Source organism: Poecilia latipinna, unplaced genomic scaffold (genome assembly GCF_001443285.1).
Source record: "Poecilia latipinna isolate Pla-1442-1.1 unplaced genomic scaffold, P_latipinna-1.0 Scaffold610, whole genome shotgun sequence".
NCBI lineage: Eukaryota > Metazoa > Chordata > Actinopteri > Cyprinodontiformes > Poeciliidae > Poecilia > Poecilia latipinna.
In genome coordinates this window covers 182,991-208,635 of record NW_015113226.1, presented here as the reverse complement: position 1 = coordinate 208,635, position 25,645 = coordinate 182,991, and the positions used below count along the sequence as shown (strand labels likewise).

The window sequence follows — 25,645 nt, the reverse complement described above, 5'->3', positions numbered from 1 at the left end:
ATCTATTTCACCCATTTATTTCTGTCTTTTGCAAGGTACTGTTGCAGTACAGCTAATGAAAACCCAAAGTTCAGTTTCTCTGACAATTTCAGTTTTAGATTGTAAGAAAGGTCATTGTAAGAAAGATATTTCACAGAAATGTTTTCGTACTCAAATCTATGTCCATGCGCTGTACAGTATTTTAGCTCAATACTCAGTTGAAGCTTTTTTAGCAGGGGTCTCTGCATCAATGCAACATGACGGTGGTCAGCCTGTGGCTCTCCTGGGGTTTTAAAGAAGCAGAGGTTGCTTTAATAACAGCATTCAGCTTTCCTGCATTGTTGGCTGTGGTGTCTCTCATCTTCCTGTTGGCCACATCCCATCAATTCTCAAAGAGGTATTATATCAGACCGGTCAGTCCTTCACAGTGATACTTGGGTCATTTATTAGTTATTTAGAGACTTTGGTTTCAGCATGTACTAAAGGTTAAGGTATTTTTGATGTATGTCCCTTGCTTAGCTTTGATAACATAACATATATGTAATAGATGATGTTATGTTTTTGCTGTTTGATAATCTGCCACTAAATCTTTTGAATTAAATCATTGTTTGTCTAAATTCAAGCTCTGGAAACTGACACAGTTTTCGTCTATGTTTACGTCTATGTTTAATCTAAAACAATACATTATGAAACCATACTGAAACACTAAAAATAGAGAAATGTTATGTTGAAGCATATGCCATGTCCGTGTCAGCTACATACAAAACAGTGTCATTAGCATACATATGAAAAAATCCACCAGGACGAATTGGAAATTACTTATGGACACATTAAAAGTAAGTGGACCAATAACTGAGCCTTGGGGTACACCCTTCATTTGGAAGTAATGCGATATAATTTAAGCCACTTTAAGGAAAACTTCTCAATCATTTCTGATTGAGCAGTGAATTGAAATAACTAAAAAATAACTGTGTACCTCCCTCTAATTTACTGAATGGGCTTTGCTTCACAAACATTTAGAAGCTGAAGTTATCATTGTTCTTTGTGCATGTTTTTTTTTTTTCGACCCCATTTTTTCATTCCGATTAACTTTCCATCAATATGTTTGAATGCAGCACTCTGTGAAAAGCCATTTTTTTAGAAACAGTGATCTCTTGAGGCTTGCCCTCCTTTTGGGAAGTGTCGGTGACCTCTTCATTGTTGTGTAGGCCAGGAAATTGGCCATGACATCACATTTCTGCATGAAAATCTTTTTTAATGAGTCTTTATTTAAAATCTCTGTGAACTGAATTTTGGGGTTGGTGTAATGGATCGTAAAAATTAACATAAATGTCTGGCGAATATCACATTTTGTGTACTAAATCGCCTACTATGTAGTACAGAGTGTACTACATAGTATACGACTTTTGCTTTTTGAAAGGAATAACTAAAATAGAAAAAAACAACTTGATGATATATTAATCGAATGAAATGCCCCTGTTTGTGGAAAAAATTTAATTGATGTTTTTCCTTTTAACTTCTTCAGGGTTTTAATTTTAAAGGCTCAAAGGGGTTACATTTTGTAATCTGTCATAAAAACAATGAATTAACATTTTCTTCACCTTTTCAGTGACATTTATTGTCCATCAGATTGATGTTCTGTCCCTAGGTGGGGGGTTTATAAATGGACCTGTCAGATGAAACAACCTTTAAAGCAATACATTCACCATTATTAAAATTAAAGTAGTGCTCAAGCAACTGTTATTACATGCAACAAACTAATCAGTCAGATTATTTTTCTGGAGACTCAGTCAATCGACACATTTTGCCTCTAAATAGATGACTTTTACATGTGATAACTTGTGCTTGCATCATTGTAATAGCCTTTTTACTGACAGGAAAAATCTATAAACCTCCTCCACCACCAGTGACCTCCTCCCAGGGGAAACCTGTGCTGCAGCATTATTTTTCATTGATCTGGTTCAATAAAAGGACACTGAAAATCAATTGTAAAGGACAGGAAAATAATTTATTTGTTTTAAGCTACAGATGGCTACTCTGCATGTATCTGGCCAGCCTATGTTTTGATATAATGTCTAAATCCATTCTGCTCTGGCTACATTTATAACATTATTCGTCGCTCTTATTCTCTGGCACAATGAAGTCACAGAAGGTGCACAGCAGTGAGCTTTCAGCTCAGTCGGTGTTTGAAATCCTGACCGTACAACCCACACATACACGTCAAAGTAAACATAGTTCACCAGTGACTAAACTGCACGATGTTAACAGACTGGTCATTTCTGGACTTTCACATTGCCATGGAAACACACGATGTGCCAGCTTCATCAGCTTTGGATTAAGTCTGAGGCCAAGAAAGCCTCAGTTCCATCTAAATGGGTCCAGATGAAAATCTAAATCAAGTTGGATGACTTTATTTATTTTGAATAGAGTATGATTCAACTCTGCTGACCCAGCTGCTTTTAAAACTCCCATTTTATTGTACATATATATATTATATATATATTTTTTAATCTTCCTCCAAATAGTGGGATTCTTACTGCTTCTCATCAGACATATCAATACATAGTATTTTGGTGTTTTTTTTAATCATTCTGCTTCTCCAAAAATGATGTCCTAGAGAATAACCATCCCTTTACTGATTAGCATGTCTCCATGGATTTATAAAGGAGACTCCACATTTATTGGCACTCCTAGTAACAATGTGTAATAAGTTTTGAAAAAATTATTTCACATTAAAAATTGCTATAACTCTAGCAGTTAACCTTTTTTATTTTTACATTTTTAACTTCCCTAATAAGTCCTTTCACTGTACACATTGTGAAAATAAACTGGGCAATTACAAGTCCAGTTATTTTAAACATTTTAATCATTTAACAAGATTAAGTGACTCACTGTGTTTTTGGTACAATTTCCTGAGATATGAAGATGAACACACATCTGCCTTAATAAACTCATAATTTTTTTTCATCCTTTGCCATTTTTAAGAGTGGCTAATAGATAAGAGCCTGTGTGTCACATCATATCTATAGCATAAGAAATGCAAGAAACCATAGATTACAAAAGAAAAAGGTTTTTAATCGCACCACTGAGATACATATTAATGTTTCAGTGACAGCTGAATTTACATGAATTGTAGGAGGTGCAATTAAAGTTACTATTTTTGGCACTACTTTGTCCTCCTGCTCCCCACTACAACACACTAAATAAAGGTGGCATAAAAAGGTTAAACAGTGGATTCAGGGGTTTTCTCACATTTGTAGGGAAAATGTGTATGGAAGAGGATTAGGGCCACTGGAAAAAAGAAGAAAAAAAAAATCTGACTTTAATCTCAGAATTCTGACTTTTTTTCCTCAGAATTCTGACTTTAATCTCAGAATTCTGAGATTAAAGTGAGAACTGTTTTATTTTTTTTTCCAGTGGCCGCAATCATCTTCCGTAAATGTGAGACAACGGAGAAATAATAAAATAAAATGGAATAAAAGAAAATAAGATGTAATAAAAAATTATTATTATTATTATTATTTACTTTTTACCAAGGATTTGTTGCGAAATGTGCAAATCCCAGCATTTTGGATTTAAGAATGAGAAAAAACTAATGACTATTCGTTATTATTAAACATGTTTTGTAAAATGTTTGTAAAACAAAATATTGAAAAGACAATTTTTTCATTCAATTAAAGCCCCATGGTAACTGGGAAGTAAAACTGTTTAGGAATGTGTCTTGAGAAAGGTTCATTAACGGAACATTGAACAACAGAACCAGAGTAAGTTTCGGTACACACTGGGAAATTATTTCTATAACGTTTAGTAAAAAGCGGATATCTGTTAGCCTAACTGTCGCTCGTCAGAATATATATTTAAGATTTGACACACGTCAGGTTTAAACAGCATTTCAAATCAAATGTTTCTGCACTTTTACATATTCGGGGTAGGTATTGTTTTTTTTGTGCTAAGCTAACTGTGAGCTAATTAGCAAGCAGCTGTGGGGATGGAGCACGAGGAGAGGTGCCGTTGTAGAATAACGGCACCTCTAATTTAAAGTTAAATTTTCACATTTAAAGTAGAGCACTTGTGTTTTAAAGGAAAAGAGAAACTGCAACAGACTAATGTGTTCGAAAGTAAAACAGGTGCGTATCGTCTTGTTTATTGCAGCGTAGTTGATAGTTATTATGAAAGTTGCATAATAGTGTTCAAAGTTAGTTGAATACATTATAGTAATTTTTTAAAAACCCACGTACATTTCATCTTAAGTTGTTTAGTGTGAAGTTTCATACAAGTTTCTAACCACATGATAAAACCCAGCGAGACTACACACCTTAAAGCTGCTTTTAAGCTGTGCATCTAAAGCAGTTTCTGGCAGTAGTCTGAATTTGGCTTACTGACTCTAAATGTATTTATTTATTATTTCCACAGGGACAGATGGTGTAAGTGAAAACAACAGAAGACATGCCACAGAAGGTATTAAAATAGTTAGGTGCTTAAAAGTTGTTTTCTTAATCATTGGAAAACATTCAGTTTTGGTTTAAATGTCAGATAAAGAGGGGTGAGAAAATTATTTTACTGTACCAAAGAGCTGGATTTAGAGGACTTAAAATAATGCCTTATAAAATAGTCCTTTAAACTTTTCCCCATTTTCTCACATTACAATCACAAACTTAAAAGTATTCCCTTGTGATTTAATATGATGGACCAACACAAAGTGTCAAAACACTGTAAAGTATAAGAAGAATTGTGGAAATTTTTATTCTACAAGTAAAAGTCGGAAAAAACAAATCATGGATCCTTTTCCTTATGTTTCACAATTATATACGTTGTTGTGTTGGTCTGTCTGTATTGAAGTTTAAATAAAATATGTCAAAAGGTTCTGGTTGTAATGCGACATAATCAGAAGTGGTATTTTGAGTGGTCTCTGAATTGAAGGTTACCCTGACACACATGCATTTTTGCCTGTCATTTCACATGCAGCGTTTACATGATTGATTTGCTAGGAGAGTCACCTTTGCTGTTTTTCATCCAGCGTACACTAAAAACACCTTTTTGCCCTGCACACTATACTTTATATTAATATATCCAAGGCACACTGTCATTGCCAAATGCACTAACCCCTTTTCATAACCTTAGAGAGCCAAACTCCACTGAAGCGAGTGCAGATCTATTGTGCCAGAGAAAGTGCTGAAAGATTTCTAGGTCAATGAGCTCGCACTACTGAGATGGAGAAGAGGAAGGAGGACAAGCAGAGCAAACTAGGCTCCTGCTTCTCTATAGGGATGACCCAAGAATTTCTTCCAGGAACAAAAAATGGTATAATGAAAAATAAATTCAATTTCCAACTCCGCATCCTAATAATTCTCCCTGCAATATGGAGCCAAAAATATAACTGCAGATTTCATTTCACGAGAAAACTGTTGCAAAGTGGGCTCATCAACTCCCTAAAATTACTTACTCAGCAAGATGCTTCTTAGCAATGAGGTGCTTCCAACTGAGTAAAATGCAGAACCCTGCAAAGCACCAGCCCTACACAGGCCCTGCTGTTATTTTCCTAAGTAATGAGGACAGTAGTCTCACTGTGTGAACTGGGGTTTAATGTGTAATCCATGTCAGTATGTTGTTTATAATCTGAAATGGAAATTAGAAAACATTGACTTTACAATTTTCTGTAAATCATCATTACTTTTGTAGGCACAGACACACAGACCGGGATCCCAAATTTAAAATATAGACAGTGGATGTGGGGTAAATATCCACAGGCAAAATTCTGGGAGACCACATATACTTTTGTCAACTTTTACTTGCAGACTTTTCTGTTGCAGGTTTTGTTGTCCGGTTTTGGGATTTTTGGGAAAGTCTTCAGCTGACAGGTGGATGGATTCTTTCTTCGAGCCTTTGAACCAGCTGGACATGGTGCTACGTAAGTGACGAGCAGCATGATTATAAATTATTCATGATTCTCATCACTGTAGAGACTATCCGTCCTCTTTTCTCTTTGTATCTCCGACATTTGAACTTCTTAATTCTTTTGCTGCTTTCAGCTGTCATTGGAATGGACAATTGCTCCTCATTCCCAAGCCATCAAATACTGATTTGTCACAGGCCTTAGTTTTTAGTGTCTTTAGTGTCGACACCATGTCTGCACTGGTTAAAGTAAAATCTACCTGACAAAGTCCAAATTACATCCTGCAGTCAGAATACGTTGGCGTTGTGTATTGAGCTTGTGTCTATATTTCTAATATCAAGAGACTGTTTGTTACTGGTGTTTAGGGAATGACATGTGTAACATAGTGGACTATTCTTTCCACCTTGTTTTGTCTTGATCTTTAAAACCATTTGCCTCTGTCAGGCCAGTTGGCTTTATAGGATATGGTTTGAAATTCACTTTGATATTATCTTGAGAAAACGAGGCATTTCACTTAATTTGTATAATAATAAAGCTGGTTTTGTCATGAAAAAGCTTTTAACTACGCCATTGTTTTGAGATATAAAAGGTAGTGTTTTAGATACAGATTATTATAGAAGTTGAAGAAATTTTTCTCAGAATTTGCTTGAAGGTTATCCAAGAGTCCTATGATGGTAAGTATTTTCACCTTTCAAGAAAACAAAGCTCATGTTATCTCCAGGGTTCCAACACAGTCTGGAAAAGCACAGAGTTTGGCTTAAATGTTTTCCAGATTTGGATACTTATAAAAAAGAAAACAGTGCATTAAAAAAAACCAAACATTTTTTTCTGACCTCTAGACCCTTCAGTCATCTGTCAATCTGTCCATCTTTCTCTCTGTCTGTCAGTTCGTCTTTTCATCCAGCCAGCCAACTGAATGTTTTAGCAGGAACCAGTTTTAAATCCTGACCACTGTAGAAACATCTGCCATGAAATGACAACAATTTTATTGCATCTCTAGTTCTTTATTTTTTTAAAGGAGTGAGAACAAATTCGGGTCTGGAAATGTACGTAATTTTATTCAGAATAACATGTAGAAACCCAGTATCTTGAGAAAATATCTGCCAATTTTTAAAGATGACAGAAAAGTTAATGCGTGATCTTAGACCAAAGTAGCTTCTGTGGTCATGTTCAGGAACCAAAATGACTTGCATAATGTGAGGGAGCTGATGTCGCAGGGTTTTCTAAACCTTTCATCCCTTGTCTGAGTGAATTAGCCTGGCTCCTTCTGGTTCTTCAAGCAACCTGTAGTGTTTTATTGTCTTTAATATTTGACATTTTATCATAAATTCATGCGAGCGTTGCTGCTTTTTCTAATCAAAGGCCCGTTTGAATAGCGGGTAACATCCTCTAATTAAGGATTCTGATTGTTGGTGTCTGTTGTTGATAGTTTTGCTACAGCAGGACAGAGTCACTGCCACAGTGATGCTGAGGTTACTCTCCCGTGTTGCCATCCTTTCTGGATCTGTGGTTGCCATGACAATCAGCTCCAACCTCACCTTTGGGCCAGCGCTGCTTCATCATTAGCCGCTGTTATCACAACGGGATATTTCTAATTTTCCTTTCCAATCCTTCTTTTCTCAAATCACCAGCGGAAGCCCTCTCTGATCCTCGCCCTCTATTAATGCTTCAAACGTTTTCCCTCTTTCCTCCTGCAAGCTCTACCGTAGAGCCCCGTAAAGGACCATGTTCCTGAACTCCCCCCTGTCACCATATCATGAGATGTGCCTCAGGCGTGTAGCAATGCAGTGCAACGCCTGTGTCTTTAAGAGGAGAGAGAGAGTATAATGTCTAGCTAGGAGGAATGAAGAAAGGGAAATGCAAGTGAGATAGAGTGGGTGAGGGAGTGTAAATTTATCATTGGGAATAATTTTTTGTCTCATTCTACGGTGTGTGTGCAGAGCATCTCTGAACCGGCATGCTCAGTCTTCCAAAAGCTCAAAGAGTACGCCCATCGCTTCCTCACTCTCTCTCCATTTCTCACACACACACACACACACACACACACACACACGCCAGCTCTCCCACCTTCACACACACACACACACGTGCTCAGAGTCACACACGCGCAGTGTTGTCAAAAGCGCCGCTGCTGGACCTTAGCCATCTCGCGAAGGAGGTTCCGGCGGAGGCAAGAGAGAGCCAGAGTGAGACAAAGGAGAGGAGGACGGTAGAAGGCGAGGAACGAATAGGAGAGAAGAGGACCGGCTTGAGGAAGGAGAGACACAGCGCTTTGTGAAGAAGAGAAAGCAAGGAACAGGAGGAGGGAGGAGTGGAGAGGAGGAAAAAAAAGAGGAGGGGGAACAGGAAACGCAATCACTTTCAGCTGCAGCCGTCCGTGTCGCAGCATGGGCAATGCACCATCCCAAGGCATGTTAAACCCTCTCTCTATGCATGTTTATGTAGCAGGTATTTCCTTTGGTTCCGAGTGCCATGCCATCTAACCAGCTGGCTGTCCTCCTGCTACACTCTGTGGAGGCAAGAGGTGGGGTGGGGGGCTGGGCTAGAGGCTCGTAGAGAGCAGCATCACCTGAGGAGAGTGATGCTGGTAGATGGTATCAGGTAGTAGGTTAGCAATAAGGTGTGAGCAGTGAGGTTGCTTAATGAAGACCAGGTGGTATGAAAAAAAAAAAAAGAAGAAAAACACTGGGTAGAGGCACCATGTGTGAGAGCAGCAACAAATGGTGGAGAGCAGAAGTAGCACTGGAGAAGCAGGTGGTGTCAGTGGGTGTGATTGTGTGTAAGGAAGAGAGAGGGACTAGTGACAGATTTTTGTTTTTTTATGTGTAGATAAGAGCAAAGTGTGAGGATTCATGTTGTGGTTGCAGCTGCTGCTGTCAACCAGATGGAAAACCTTTGGGAACTAAAGTGCTCCGATGGGCGTGTGTGGGTGTAAAAAAAATAATACAGAAAAGACAAAATAATATTGTGAATTTCAAAAGAAAATAAGCCTTTCTGCCTCTCAATAAAAGTGTATTATAAGTGGATGAATGGGTGGGTCTATCTTTAAAGAGATGCTCTGGCTTTTCCCCTGGGAACTCAATCCAACCTCTTATCTTCAATCCCCTTCTTTCCTCTTTTAATCTCGAAGGAAGTTTTGCAACCTTGTTGAAAATTACTTCCTGGACAGAGCCAAGAAAAATCTCAGCAAAATGAGTAAAATTATATTATGGAGGAGTTAAATTTAAGTAAGAATGTGAGACAGTATGCTTAATTCATTGGAAAACACCTTCACCTAAGACATAATTAGAGGTGAAGTGAAGAGTGAAGACTTTTCAGAGGAAGAGGCAGCATCACATGGCTCAGGGAATTCATCCACATTAATTTCACTCTCTTACTTCTTTCCCTCCCCTCACCTTTTTCCTTCCTCCCCTCCTCTTTCATCCCTCGCTTGCTGCTCACCAAGGGACAGTCTCGTAGCCGGTGTTTAGAAGGGAAGCGAGACAAAAGAGAGAAGTCATGAAAGACGGGGAGAGAATGAAAGGAGGTTCAAAAGAACAGAAGATAAAAAAATGGTTTACTCGTAAATGGACGGGTAAGTTCTGATGCGGAGGTTCAGATTCAGGCAGCCGCAACTTGCTGCTAGTCTAACGGATGTGATCAGCATGGTGTGATTTTGAGATCAACAGTAGAAGAGTAAAAACTTGTCTTCTTGTGGGATTTTTCTGTTTGGTGTTAAATGAGCTTTCTTGATCTTATTTAGCTGCAGCATAGAAGCTATTTTGTAAATTACCTTTTATTGATATCCAGTTATTTGAGTTATTTCCTCTGACTGTCTCATTTATATGTGTAAACTCAGGAAAATCTGTTTGAGCTTCAGATTACTTGCAGACATGGAGCCTTTTGCAATGTCCAGAGTTGTATGTGTCTGTGTGTGATTCAGTTGTGGGTTTTTATCTGAATTGTGTCTGTAGTCATTGTCTGTCTCAGGAGGATTGAGATGGATTAGCCTGAATATGCTCCCATGGGAGCCTTTTATTCCTAAACATGAACAATTTGGCTGGATGTTCTCTTCCTAGAGAACCACAGCTGTTTGGAATAATTTGCCAGGATGAAAAAAAGGAGATTTTTAAATCGCTTTGACCTGCTGTCATTACTGTTGCTGGCAATTCAAAGTACTAATTGAACATAATGCCGCCAAGGACCAATCTAATTGCATTCAAGCCACCAACAAGGCAGTAATTTGTCAAACCAGTCTCAGCTTTCCCAAGATGGTGAGTGAAGAAATGTGCTGTTTGCATTTGCAAAGCCAGGTTTTCTTCACTTCCTGTAACTGCAGAATGGAGCATCTTTGTAGAGCAGTTGGCGATTCAAGGGTGAACCATAGAAGATTTGATTAAGCAGAAGTTGAGCTGTAATCTCAGAACTGGCCCACCGGAGAGCTATTCCTCATCATAATGCTGCCATTGTGCAGAGTCTTTAAATCCTTTTAGGTTCATATATCCATGTTCCACCAAGCATGTTCAGCTGAGGTTTGTACCAACACTCTTGTGTATCTATCTTCTGATCCCATATCATGGCTATGCCAAATTGATGCTTACTAAACGGCTTGCAAGGGTTGAGATAGGTGTCTCTTAAGCCTGCATGCTTAAAAAACATCATAACATGTGAAAGGGGAGATCTGTTAGAGACAGGGGACACAGACAAGGCTGCACATAGGGTGACCGAGATCTCTTGGCTAAAATGAGATTTTTTTTTTGAGCTGTTATGTCTGGATTTTGCTGCCGACAACATGTACAACACACTCATTCGACTGACTGTGAAAGAAAACTCTTTAAAGTTATTTAATATCAGTTCAAGGTTGATCTTGAATACTGTAAAGGTGTGTATTATCTAGGATGAATGAAAATGGACACCCATTTAGTAATTTTAGGTTTGAAGAAAAGTGGGAGATGATGGTGTATAGTTGGCATGTGGTGTTTTGAAACTAGCTACAGAGCTGGCCTGTTCGTAATATCATCTTTTCAGGTAATAAAGCAAATACAGATGATCTGCACTGGGTCATATATCCATCTACCATCAGATATTTATTTGAGATGCAGGGACATGACCTTTATTGATTCATATCCTATTCTTGTCTTTGTTGAAGTCTGTTTATGCTGGATCACACTGCACACAATATGAGTTCCAGGTTCAAATGTTTGTTCACTACCAAACTGTTGGTTTAAGCTATTAATGCAGCTCTTTACTGACCGCAGCACACATCAGATCTCGCTACGATGGTGAAGTCACAGCTTTGTACACATCCACCTGCTTATTCCCCAGGACTGTGCCACACAAAGCCCCATGAATCCTGCCCGCCTGCGATTGGCTAATGATGATGCAATGTTTTATGGCTGAGGAGCTGCATGTTTTAAGGGCATTTTTGAAGTAATTGAGCCTACTGGGAAAAAGCGAATGCACATTTGTATTGGTGTTAAAGTAAATGAGATAAAGAAATGTTGAAGATGACACACAGATTGAACAATTTTTGTTCTGAGCCCTTTCTTTTTTTTTTTTTTAAAGAGCCAAGTTCTTAATGATGGCACGATGAGAAAATCTCATAAGCCAAACCAGCTTTCTTTTTAGGCTCACCTCATTGATTGTCCTTTCTCTAGGGCATTTTTGCTCGTGTACTGATGGAGGGATACTTCCACAGGTTAGAATTTTTTCATACAAAATTGATTACTACATATTTTTTTTCAAGTCACTGTACTTGTCTTGTACTCAGCAGGGATCCCCTCTAATTGAAACAAATGATGCAAAAATCAAAGATTAAAATCTTTATCAATGGCTTGTACTTTTACTCAGGGGGTCTGAGGCATTTATGACGAGACTCACTGGGCTGCAGTAGTAAGCAGCACCAGCAAGCTCTCAAGGTCATTAATGATTTAGTGGTTTTAATATTACATGCATTTATCAAAGAAACTTCTTTCCATGCCACAGCTATGTTCATTGTAGTTTGATTGCTATGCACAACAATAATTAACATACAGTGTGTTGTTTCATATTCTATCAAATCAGTAAGCATGTAAATCTTTGAAGTAATTTTAATTCTCACAGATTATCTGGAAGGGAATGCTACTGTACATATTATTTTAACATTTTCAGGGCACAAACTGATATTTTATTGTTTATAAAATTGGGAGCAGTTAAATGTCAGTTTATTTTCATCCTTATTAATGTAGAAGGGACAAAATATTTGGAGATGTAGTAAGCATTACTTTGGTAAAAAAGGTATCTCAGTCTGTTTTTATTTTTAAGAAAATACCAGAAATGGACAGGTTTTTTCATGGCATGTTGCATTTTAGCGCCACCAGAGGAGTAGACAAGTTGCCATTTAAACTGTACAGTAGTTGTCTGAGTCTAGGAAGGATTTAATTATCTTTCAATACCCACATTTATTCTGTTAAGATGAGCACCAAGCACCTTTTATGTTGCTTTTTATGAAATAAAATCCTCTGACTTACACACATTTCCATTTGTCGTGCATTCGGAGATATAAATGTATAGGCACTAATTTTGAATGTGAAAACCTTTTACATTTGTGTAAAAGCTTTGTGGCTTTTTAATCTATGCACACATAAAACATACTTAAATATTAATAAGCATTAAAATAATAAATTATATTCTACTTTTAAAGCAACCAAAGTGAGCTTTACATAGAAGACCAGAATAAAAACATAAAACAGGCAGTCAAGGGTCAAGTTTAAGAGGATATTGGGAGTGTTTTTTTTTTTTTGTATATCCAGAGATTAAGTTTTGCGAAGGTTGACAGGAAGAGGATTATAGAAGTTTGAGGTTTAGTGACTAACAGCTCTGCCACCTAAAGTATCCATTCCTGTGTGGCAGATGGAGAGTGGTCCAGTTCCAGTCGATCTGAGAATCTCAAATTAAATGTAGGGATAAAGGAGGTCAAAGAGGCACCGAGGTGTAAGGCAGTGACAGGATTTGTAGGTGAGAAGTAGAATTTAGTAACAGATCTGAGACCTAACTGGAAGGCAGTGTTGCTGAATCAGACCTGGAGTGATGTGTTGCCAAGGTTTGGTGTGGGTGAGAAACCTGGCAGCTGAGGTTTGGATCTGCTGGAGCACTTCCAGAGCGTCATTAGGTAACCCAAACAGACACTGTTGCAGTTTTCCGGATGAGAGTTTATGAAAAAAACTTTATTTTAGTATAGAAATGATGGCCAAAGGCTTGAGATGGAAAAAGTTGTTGTTCTATAGGAAATCAAGGCTAATCAAAGGTTGAAAACCTATTACCATCTATAGTTAGAAGCTGTGAGATATTGTAGGAATGTATGTAAAGGTTGCCGTTTGCATTTTGTACTGTGTAGCAGGCGTGGGTAGATATTGTATCTCACAGTCTTATAATATTGAGTAAAAATACGTGTATCTGAGCATTAACACAAACATGTATAACTTGATATAAGTTATTTTGCTTAAAGCAGATATGCCCACTGCTGTTAAAATAATATCATTTTGATTAAAAAGCTTATGAAGCCATGACTTCGTCTGGTCTTCTCCAAATTGCTTTGAGTCATATAAATCTTAGAATATGAAACCTTCTGACTGAATCTCTCTTGTTATTATAAAATGATACAATCCTGACTGACCTAAAACAGGAAAAGTTTGGTCTGACTTAATGTTGAGGATGAAAGTATGCCTGTATTCAACTCTGTAGTTTTTCACTCTGAATATTTTGTAACATCTACACCGAAAAAATGACGGCTCCTGTGGATTATTCTTCTAAATGAAAGACAGGAGAGTTAAGTAGAAAAGTATGAAATAACAAGCAAGAGCAAAATAGACAATATAAAAAGGATATGTTGCTTTGTGTATTATTTCTGCTAAGCTACAATGGAAACATGGATCTCAAATTGGTCTTTCAAGTTTTACAGATGGCAGGTTAAAGTTGGAACCCCTGTCTTTTGTCATCTGTTATGGACACGATGGACATGGATATTATGTATCCCCACATCTTAATCAAAGCACAGCAAGATGGTGAACATCTATGTCGTTAAAAAACAGCACACAGCATGATGTGCATCATTTCATGAGCTCTGGGAAAACGACACTCCTATTTGTTGCCATTTCCTGCTTTGTGTTTTGTGGTGTCACATCTTCTGTTTTAAGGTTCCAGGACTTTGTCACCCAGTAAAATCTTCACTACTTCCTCAATATTTAGCTACCCACCAGACCTATTCGTTTGGCTAATCCAAATGAGATTCTGGGGACATTTGCAGAAACAGCTGATGCTGAATTAATTTCTTGCCAACACCAAGAAGAAAGAAAAGTGTTGGAAGACTTCATATAACAGATTTAATAAAAAACTTTTGGATCAGTATCGGTGTATTGACATAAATAAAAGTGCATAATTGTCCTCCAGCTGTTGTCCTCTGCAGGGGTATAATCACCTCCTGTCAGATGGTGATGTTTGTAAACTAATCAGGTTAGATGGTCTCTATAGCTGCTAATTTGGCTGGAACTGTTTTGAAATAGAGAAGATATTTACTCCATGATCAACTGTGGAAGGCTCTGACATTTCAGTGCTTTTTATGAGAACGATATTTACCTCCCTGCTCACACAGTTATGTTTTTGCTGCAGCAGCCTGATGGAAATGTCTGGTTGCTCATAAAACTTCCAGCTAAAATCCCTAAAATAAATTTCTGATATGTGAACATTTTCTGTTGTGAAATTAAGTTGTTAAAGCAATACTTTGTGCTGCAGAGAGAGGGAATAAACATGTTTGCAAGTAGAGATGTTGTTTTTTTAAGGACAAAATATTGAGAGTGCCAAATCCAGGCTTATTACAGCAAATTCTGCTTTTCCATTTGTCCTTTTTTGAAAACATATATTGTGATAATGCTGCCTGGAAGTAATTAGAATACATCTCAGCACTATTTGAATGCAGTTTCTCTGATTTTCTGCGAGGATATTTGGCACAGTTCAGATCAATCAGTAAAAATCGAGACGATAACAAGCAGAATATCCAGATTTTGCTGGCAAAAAAGTGGTCATTTTATCTCAGAGCTGAAGCATTTTTGCATTAATTAATAAGCAGCTTCTGTCTATTTGAGGTCTTTGCATAACTTGGGCTCTGCAGAGGTTGGAAGGAAACACCAAGCTGAATGATTGAAATCCAACATAATGGTGAAATTCAGACTTCACCACATATGTGAGACTGCATATTGTCTCCTCCCCTCCCGTCATCCACCCTGCCTGTGGCAATCAGTGTGATGATTGACAGCAACCACAGCAATCCCATTGTCAGTATTTTAAGGCCGGCAGTGACTTCTTACTCATTTATTTTCAGCCAGATTGCTGTAACTGAATGGAGATGTCAACTTTCAGTGCTGCCCTGCAGCAAAGGGTGTTTACGTGAAGATGTTTTTGAAGATGTTTCTGAGAATTGTATCTTAAATAAATGCAAGACATCTAACCACAATCTCTACATTTGATACCAAGGTGCACTGTAAAATGTAATTGCCCTTTGGTTTCCAATAGAAGGCATCTAACTTTGCTATGTCTTTGAGTAAGCACATCTAGTGCTAATTTTTTAAGATTGTAACAGGCACGTGTATAGTTAAAGCGGTTCTGCAGGGATGCTTTTAACCTTTTTAACTAATCATGGGTTGTTGCAACAGTTGTCTTTGGGTTGCGCCTGGAGATTTAACGCATATCTTCTGTCAGAGCGGTACAGTCTGTTAAATCTTTTTGGCATCAGTTTGGCTTCCTAATTGGTTTTTCTTACTCATGCAAACCCCATGTAAGACTAGAAAATTAGACACAATTCCCAGTACAACATGAAGCCACTCCCATGCCATGTTATCAGACACACACTTGCAATTTCATGCAATTTAGTGGAAGAACAGCTTCTATATTTAGATTGTTTTACATTGTGTTTCAGTTGGTTTTGCATTACAGTTTCTAGATTTGCAGGAGTAGTGTTTGCTTATATACTGTATGATTATTGATTTTAGGCTTTTACTGATTGATTTAAACTTTAGCTTTTTTCTATAATTCATTTTTCAGTGAGACAGCAAACAGAAAAATGTGAAGCCATTTCAGGATAGAAGTAAGCTACAGTAGTAAGCTACAGTAGACCAGAAAGTGTCCAAATCCCTTGAATAATTTTTTACAAGACAATCATAAGCTGAATTGTAATATCTAATCACGATTTCACATCACAGGCCATTTCAATCTAGTGCATATTTGCCAGATTAAAACAAGCAAAATTTGTTGTGTTTTGATTATTTTTAATTGTTCTTTGGCTAAAAATGGAAAAACACAGATTGGATTCGCCAAATGAACACAGCACAAATTTATGGAAATAAGTCTGTGCTCAGTCCCTCCAGAATAATTCTACTACCACCACTTTTGAAGTGTGTTTCCACCTGCTGGAACATCTAAATTTCCCCCAAGCTTAATCAGGTAGATTGATGGACAGCATCTGTGAACATTTCTTTCAGTTCTTGCAATATATTACTTAATTGAATTGAGATATGGCGTTTGATTGGACCATTCTAACACACAAATGCTGTATTTTCAGGGTTGTTACCTGCTGGAAAGTGAACCTCTGCCCCACTCTAAAGTCTCAGCAGCTTTTCTTCCACAACTGCTCTGCATTTAGCTCTTCCAACTTCTCATCAACTCTGACTGGCTTCACTATTCCTGATGAGAAAAAATCATCCCTACTTTGTGATGCTTAAACCACCTTATTTAGCAGTGAGAGTTGAGGTTATTCTCACAGCTAAATAACCTCAGTTTAAGGGAAATGGGAGTTTTGGATGAACACAAAGTGTGTTCCTTAATTCCACTGTCCAACAAAGACCAGATCAGTGAAGTTCTCTACTACTTCACTGTCATATCAACAAATTCTCCCACCAGAGCTGGGGATTTCTGCAGCTCATCTAGAGTTATAATGGGCTTCTTGGTTGCTACTCTGATTAATGTTCTCCTTTCCCACCCTGTTAGTTAAGAGGTCTGTGATGTCTTGGTAACTTTCCTCCACACTTGTATTATGCTATTTTATTATTTAACTCTTAAACGAAACTGCTCCTGTCACATCTGGTATGCTCCTTGGTTCTGCACAATGTATCAGTGTTCCCTACGACCTCTGAAGTTATGTGTGGTAGGCATTAATGCATATTCATGCATTTGTACCTTGTTATGCCAACCTTTTCTTCAGAGGTTTCATGTGAGCCTCACCTGATGTTTTGTTGCACCTGAAATAGCTCTGCTCATGCTCTCTGTTTGTAACATTCAGTGGAAATGGGGCACATAGTATCAGATACACCTGTTTCCTCTGTGCATGGGATGGCAGTGAGTTAAACAAAAAGGAGATTGTGTTGCACTTTTGTATTTCTCACAAGGTTGTGTTTTATTACACCAGCAAATCTGTGGTTATTATTAAACATTTAAGATCAGATGGCAAGTTTAAAGCGTTTAAGGGAAGTTGAGCGGATTCCTTTTAGAATATTCTGGATTCTGAAAGAGGGGAGAATTTAACTGAGCTTAAATTTCTGTACCTCGAGGCAAAGCACTCATTTCTGGCAGCTGTTATTTCACAGAGCTAGAGTGCTGGTGAACTGTGAAGCACTAAAACGCTTGAAAGGGGAAAACAGCTTGAACCAAAAATTTTCCCAGAAGAAAGGGGGAAAAGTTGAACTTGGAAGACGGAGAGGAAGTAAAGCAAAGTGTGAGCAGAAGTGTTAAAAATCTTCTTTCCTCCCAGGGTGTTTCCTCCTACGTTCCTCTTCCTTTGCTTCAGATTTTCAATTTTAAAGATGCTCAGGCAGGAATACAAAGCAAGGAGTGCTCTGATGATTCTGGGCAGATTATCCTTCGTCTGCCTCTAGCCGAATCCAAAAATCTCTCAAATCATTCTGGTCCTGGTCTCAGTAGACCTCTTAACCATCTTCCTCTTTGCTCTTCTTCTCTACTTCTAGACTAAAATTTGATTTATTACTGGTATCCCTTCGCTCACTGAAGCATATAATATGACTCTAAATCCATTGGGCTTGGCCCCATGTTGGATTTCCATCTTTGCCTTGCCCCAGTCAAAATTTCAACTTCCATTATGTAGACTGTCAGCATATCAATCTCCCAAATCAGTCGTGCAGGTCAGTTTGTCTGTATCATTTTTTGCAATTTCTCTTGTCTATGTGATTGCACATTATCTGCATTGAGGCCAAGCTCTGCTGCAATTCTCTGGATCACTTTTCATTTCCTTCCTCATTTTCCCACCAGGAGCTAACTTTCTCGCAAGAAAACCAATTCGCACGTTATCGCTCACTAATATACATGTAATAATGAATTTAAACCGCCAGAGAGACAGATAAGGATTTAAATTATCCAGGAGTCTAGCCAAGCTTTTAAAAATGTGTGTATTTAACTTTCTGTAGCTGAAGTTGTTCAAAGCTTGCATGTGAGATTCATGCATGAAGCCAAACCTCGCTGCCATAAAGTATTAGAGCAGTGAGTATGAAAAGGTCAGACCTGTTATACGCCAAAACAAACCCGTTATATTCTGCTTCACCTGGTGCTGCCTTAGTGTTGCATGCTTGGTCTGAGAACACATATATTTCTTCGTAGATCAGCAACAGAAAAAGTTGCTTTTTGAAGGGTGGGTGGAGGAAAATACTTTCAAATTTATAGTTATTAGTACAACTTCGTTATTGTTACTGATTATACTAAGTCACTTCCCAGTTATGATTTCAGTTGGAGAGATATGCTTTTGAATCTTTTGACCTTGTTCAATAATAGACAGTCTATTGATGGATGCACACAGATGTAATCCCTGCCGAAGCCAGAGCTCATCCTGGAATCTGTAAGAAAGGTGACTGAAGGCTGGCAATGCAGCCAACTCACAATTACAAACAGGTTTTGGGGAAATGTAATAATGACGTGAATGCTGTCTTGGTAACAACATAATTACAGAATGCTGTTAATTAGCAAGAAAGTCTGAGTCTCCTTACTTAGGCTGCTGCTCCCACGACCCAACCCTGGATAAATGGAAGAAAATGGATGGATGTTAATTAGTAATTATGATCAAGCTATCAACAGGATATTCAGATGTGTCCTCCATTTATTTTTTATGGCTTGGTAACGGTTTTTGACCTAGTTAAAGTAAAATAGACAGCATCCTGATTTTATTACTGGGCTGCAAGATGTCAGGAAAACAAGCAATCGTGATGCTATTGCTAAAAATCGTAATGGCTTTAGATTTACTCAGCTTTTCTGGTTTCTTTTCTTTCTTTTCCATCAATGCTAAGCATTTCAGCCACTAAAAATATACATATGGGGCGTGTCCAAATTAAGGGGCTCCATCCTTCACAAAACCCAGCCTTCAATTTGAAGGCTTTTACTGCCTTCTTCAGATTTATTCTCGACCTTACCTCAGTGTATGTCTTGTCGCCTAGCAATGGTGACTCAGTTAATCACAAGCTGGTGGAAATGGAGCTCAAAATCTTGCTGAGTTTTTAGTTGTAGTTATAGGCCTCAACTTACGACCTAATGCTTGTTCAACTACTCTCAGCACTGTATCAACTGTTCTGTAATGCAAAGCTGATTAATGATCTAATAGCAGTCTGTACCGTACTTGCACGATGGGAGATTTTGTTACACTTTAAATCACCAAATTGCCTAGCACTTCCAAGTGGCTGAAAGACATCATAATGCATCTTAGTCTAAAAACATTTCAAAAATCCATTTAGTGCCGGGGTCAGCAACTCAAGTCCTGTGAGGGTTGGTGTCCTGCAACTTTTTGATTTATTCCTGTTCCAACAGACCTGAAGTAAAAGGCTGAATTACATCCTGGACTTGTCAGTGGGTTTTGCGAAGGCCTGTTTTTTTTTCTCTTCCTCTTGTTGTTGCTGATTTCAATTAAAGGTACATGCAACCTACTTAACAGATGGTGTACCACCTGGGGTTTTGTGGGTGGGGTAGGGTGACAGGACCACTGTGCTAATGGTTGTATCTTGTTTTGTAAAAACTTTGAAAATATGAGTTGGTGCTTGAGGAGCTTTCATTATTTATCACCAGTTTTCACAGAACTTGTATTAATCTGGCAATCTTAAGTTTTCCTATCATCCTCCAACCTTTCACTTCTTCAAATGTATGATGCATTTTGTTGATCTTTTGTTTGTAGAAACATCTTATGACCACTACATTTCAGGACTGTTACAGGCTTGGGCGATATCGTGACTAATAAATATGAAATAGCTGGAGCTATTTGATCTGATAACCAAGTCTGCTTTAATCACCAGATGATTAAAATTTGTCCTTAACAAAACTTGAATTAGAAACCCAAATAAGAAGGACGTTTAGTTTATTTTGAGATATTCAAACTGTAACTTTAACCTTCTGATTCCATTTCAACAGTTAGAGGACTGTAAATACTTTTATTTTATTACAGCCCATTAGATAGTCAAGGTTGTTCCACTAATTCTTACACTCTGCACAATTTCTATCTCTATGCTGCTAGCTTGATAAATAAAAAAGAATATTATATGCATGCACTCCTACTTATGAATATATTTACAAATCAATGTGTGCATGCCCCCAACTGTCAGGCACCTGATGAGAAGCTCCTCTGTTCTCCAAGCCCTGCATTCCTCCCACAGTTACTAGGAAACCAGAGGCTCACTGAGTCGGCTGTTGAGGTGCAGTGAAGCATCAGGTCGAAAGCGAGAGGCAACGGGAATATAAGAAGTGAAGCACTGGAGTTTACGGTTGCATAATTGTGTGATGTGGCATTAAGAAATTTACTGTACCTTTCGTTCTCATTTCTTCACTTGACACCTGTGATCATTCTGCACCTTTTTTTCCTCAAGTTTCCTTAATTGTAGAAATATTTCATTGTACATGTGCATTTGCTCACTCCAGCCGTATAGATGACAGTCCTTTGTATTTGCTTCAATTTACCTCACAAATCCTCATAATGGTGTAATAGTCGTCTCTCTTTGTTATGATAAATGTGATGCATCCACACCCCTAATGACCCCACTCACCATTTCTGATGTTCTGTCCTCATTGTGCATGCATGCTAATTCACACAGCAATACATCAAACAACCGATCTGTGGAGAAATGCTGCAACAGTCCAGGTTGCATAATTTGTCTCTGTGTTACTGTAAATCAAGGTGTGTGTTTTATTTTTACATTGCATATGTGTTTTTGCATTTTGTTGCGTTTATTTATTTTGTGCAGAATGTGCATGGTGTTCTTTTACTTCATCTGCTTCAAACAAGGTCTCCAACATTGTGGCTCTTTTTCCAAGATCCTTTTGGTCTAGCAGATGAGCGCTTGTGTTGCCAAGAACATGGAGCTGGACGTGTGTCTAGTAATCCAACTTTTTCTTCTGATCAAGATGCCAAGAGGCCATCGTGATAAAATATCAACCCCACCTTCTAGTTGAATGGCTGTTAGAGCTACAGAGAGAGAAGCTCCAGGGTTTGGCATTGGGGCTCTTCCAATTCAGCCCACCTCTTCCTATCGCCAAACAGATGCTCTGGAGATGGAGGAGTGTAGACAGATGGGGTTCTGCTTGTCATTCAGACCTTTCTGATATTTATTTGTTGAGTATTTTCAGAAATGCTATTTCTACAATTCCCTGGAGGATTTTGTTGGATGGCTGCTATTAGAGATAAGCCACAAGGTTTATGAGGGTTTTTGTCTAAGTTATTTATTAGTCATTTGTCCTCTATAAGATTTCTTACACACATTGTCTTGGCATTAGTTAAACTTAGCAACATGAATCACTGTTTCCTTGCTGTTTTGGTATCATTGATTCCTACCCTAAAATAAAATTCAGATATTCATAACATCAAATAATTAATAATGTATAGTTCCCTCTAGGGGAAATTCTGTATTTCTGAGGTTTTATTAAAAGACATTTTGCTTCTCAGTTGTGCAGAATACAACATAATTGGAGTCACAGTGGACTTTGTTATTGCTTTATATATTCCGTCGTTTCACTTGCACAACCACTTACTTTCATCTTCTCACCTTCTCTTAAGTGTTAGGTGTGGATAGAGAGAAGAGAAACTATATTTTAGCTAAAAAAAACAAAACAAAAACGACTTGGATACAGTTTTAGTCATTCCTTTGAAAGAAGACAAATTTACATCTAAATGTTAATGCACTTCACCAAACACAACAAAAAACAACAATTAGACTGTGCCTCACTTTAATGGAAACGCATTTGACTGAGCGATGTTTCAGACTGAACAGAACCCTCCATTTTAGCAGAGATTGACATTCTGCCATAGCTCAGTAGTGTTTCAACAAATGTTCTGCATTGTGGCAGCTTTACGCTTGCTGTTATAATTCAAACCTATGGTGATAAAACATGATTTTGCAATTTTGCATCCTCCTTTATGTGCGCTGACAAGCAAACTGAGAGGTGGAGAAAGATGGAGAGGAGTATCTTTATTTGAAGTTGATCCCTTCTGCATTGGTATTCTGTTCTGGCTTGGCATGTAAGCCTGTTAACCACAAACTGTTGTTGCAGAGCATGCAAATGGGGTTTTGTATGAGAAAGGACTCACATTATGCATGCAAACAAATAGTTTGTGTTTGAGAATTATAAATTTTTTCCCCACTATTGCACTCTCTTATGGTATGGTTTAATTGTAGATAATTAGTATATGATTGGGTTAATTCAGCTAGAGATTAAATGTATTAACAAATCCTTAGCTTGTGTTTTACAAAACTGTTTAATGCTCACTTAAGTGTTAATTTTATTTAGGAGGTCATCTTAAAATACATTTTTTGTTTTGATATATCTTAATTTATAACATGCTACTGGCTTAAATTCACCTTCTATCTTTTTAATACCTTTAAGTCTTTTCATGTGTTAACACCTGGAGTTTCCACTGTTCATGTTTTCATAGTGTGTGCAATGTCACAATTACAAAAGACTGCATTGATGCAATGCTTAGCACATAATTTATCGTTGTTACCTACAATAGTAAAAAGAATCCTTCAGGTGAAATTAGGTTGTGCTCATTAATGTTTAATTTTACAGAATTTCCTTTAGAGATCATCCAGAGCTCAAGGTTTCTGTTTCTGAAGTTATAGGAAAATGTCTAAAACATTTTATGAGACGTTCATTTTCGGGGAAAAAAAATCTCTAGTGTTACAACGCAGTCAACAATGTGCATCCGCGTCCTTCTTGCTTTGCATTGCCAATCTCAGACCTTGAGCACACTCTTATCAGACAGTGATACCCCTATCTAAATAGTTTATAAATATCTGTCTCTCCGAAAGAGAAAAGAAACAAGTCTGAGAGGATAAAAACTGTTTATAGTATTGATGCCAACTCCCTCTGTGTCTGTTTACATCACTATGGAGTGGAGAGTGAGTGATGACGAAGAGACAATGAAGTGACCCGAGGGACGGACATGTTAATGTGTTGGCAAACCCACACACACAGAACCAAGACATTGTGCCCAATTGGACTAGCCAGGACTGTATCTGTTTTGTTAACATTTGGTTTCATTGTCTTTATTCAATCTTTGATCATTCAGCAAGATAGTCTTTCAAATTGCTTACAGTTAATTTCAGAGGTTGCAGTGAGGGGTCCACAGTGACGTTCCAAGACAAGGAGAAAGACATACAGTCAATATGAGGGTGACCTCACTGCTCATAGGCAACAACAGAGAAAGGAAAGTGCTGGAAAGGCACCTGCTGAGGTCCAAACTCTCTCCCCAAAGACAGAGTTTGGGGAGAGAGTTTGGATCCCCAAACTCTCTCCAATATCAAAAAAGTTTGATATTTGACCAAACAAGCCTTTCTTAGCAGTGGTCCAAAGTGGTCAGAGCTCATGGACCAAAAGTGGCTCACTCAGAATTCATTAATACTTTTTTATTTTTCCTAATGTTTTTTCAAGCATTCAGAAAATTAAAATTCTGCACATAAACTCTGTTTACCCTTTCAGAGAGAGAGAGAGAAAGAGAGAGAGAGAGAGAGAGAGAGAGATCTTTTGATAAAGTTAAATCTGTATCAGGTGAAAATAATCTGAATGTTTAATTTCAATTTCCTGTCAGTTTCCATGTTTGTTTGTCTTGGCTAACTTATCATGTTAGTGTGGATAATAGGCTTATTTATTATTTTTGTGGCTACATGCTGTATAATTATTCAATTTCCAATTGAAGTGTTAATGTTGGGATTCTGAGATTAAATGTTTATTTCAGAATATTGTGCTATCATTTCTGTCATGCAATTTATGTTTCCTGAAAATTTGAATTTAGTTGAAAATATGAAACTGACATACATATATGGAAAAACATTGATATGATTTTTTTTTACATACTGATCTATGTAATTTGCATGGAGATATTATGCCATTCAGTTAGTCTTTGGTCAACATTTTGTGACAATATTTATGGGTAGCACATTTTAAACTGTTGGAAAGCATGTTTATTCCCCCTTGAATTCTGGACTTCTGTAAGGAATATGCACTTGTGGGTTGGTCTGTGGAGTTAAGCATATAGGTTACACGCTTGGAAAAACTTGCCAAGTCCTCCCTGTCAATGCCACACAGTTTTGAGTGGAGGCAGTGTGATTATGTGGGGTGGCATCTTCCTCAGTAGAAAAACAAGATTTGTCATCACTGGAGGCAATCTCAGTGCAGATATATAATCAAGATGGCAATCCCTCACCTCCACTCTTAAGAACCGAACTCTAACATCCAAGATGCCAGTGCTCATTCGCACTGAATGGGATGACAACCCACCCCGGCGTGTGACCAAGCTGATGACCGTTGTAGTTATGTATAATTCTCCCATGTACTATTTAGGCTGAATAAACAGATGAAGCTTTTTAGCAATTTGTCTTTTTCTTGGGTGCAACCCACATACTCAGCTTTGGTGTCCAACACAAAAAATGCATTTTCCTTACAAATGTGGGAGAATTTATGAAAAATAAACAGGTTTTCCAGCAGTATATGATTTATTGCTAAAAAGCATTGTTAATACAATGCAATAGAAAAATTTCCTCTCCTTTTGTGTTTTTGTATGTTTGTCCAGTTGCATAGACTTTTAAGACTTTTAAAGGATCCACCTTATATAAATTATAGTAAGCATGATGGTAAAGCCCAGGGGGAGTGGTATGGACATTGTATAAATAGAAATAAAATAACAAAATTGAAGAATATATGGGTTAACTGCAACTAATATCATAATTTCCGTATTCAACTATATTTCAACTGCATTTCTTCTTTCTATGGCTTATCCATTCTGCAGTTCAAGACTGAAACTAAAGTAGTCTCTAAACAGGTGTCATTTGAATATTATTTTATGTAGCACAGTACAAGTATCATATCCTGACTATAAAAGAGATATTTCATGCAGTTTTTTCTTCTTCTCCTATGAATCTAAGCTAAAAGTCTGACCTCTTCAAAAGTAGATAGATTTGATGTGTTAGTAATCAATTACACTTCATTCACTTGACTAATTTGGAGTCGAAAGGTTTTTGTTTTTTGTATTTGAATTACATAAGTAGAGCACAGTAGCAGCTACCAGTGACTGCCACTTTGTACTTGAGACACTTCCTTAATCACAAATCAATTCTATTGATCAGCCTGTTTGTCAATTGACAAGTACATTCGGGATAGACACTTTGAACCAGGACACACAGGAAACGGTTCCTTTAAGTTTTTTTTCTCGTAGCAACAAATATACACTTGGGGGTGTATATTTGTTTATACACCCCAAAGTGTTTGGTGTAGTTAGCAGTCATGTGCCCCCCT

The 25,645-nt window shown here is 37.7% G+C and overlaps 1 protein-coding gene across 16 annotated transcripts in view; it reads left to right on the top strand.

The window, feature by feature from the left end:
- Positions 1 to 3,776: 3,776 nt before the first annotated feature.
- srcin1a (SRC kinase signaling inhibitor 1a) overlaps positions 3,777 to 25,645 on the top strand; it is a 116,187-nt gene continuing 94,318 nt past the window's right edge. For 8 of the 16 annotated variants that reach the window (XM_015042970.1, XM_015042969.1, XM_015042966.1 and 5 more), the window contains exon 1: positions 8,317 to 9,446. In XM_015042970.1, coding sequence (XP_014898456.1) covers positions 9,371 to 9,446 — 76 coding nt within the window. In that variant the 5' untranslated portion in view covers positions 8,317 to 9,370. Of the gene's footprint in view, positions 3,908 to 4,392; positions 4,438 to 5,789; positions 5,888 to 7,760; positions 8,282 to 8,316; positions 9,447 to 25,645 lie in introns of those variants that run through there. The other 8 variants (XM_015042968.1, XM_015042967.1, XM_015042964.1 and 5 more) reach the window with 4 other exon arrangements.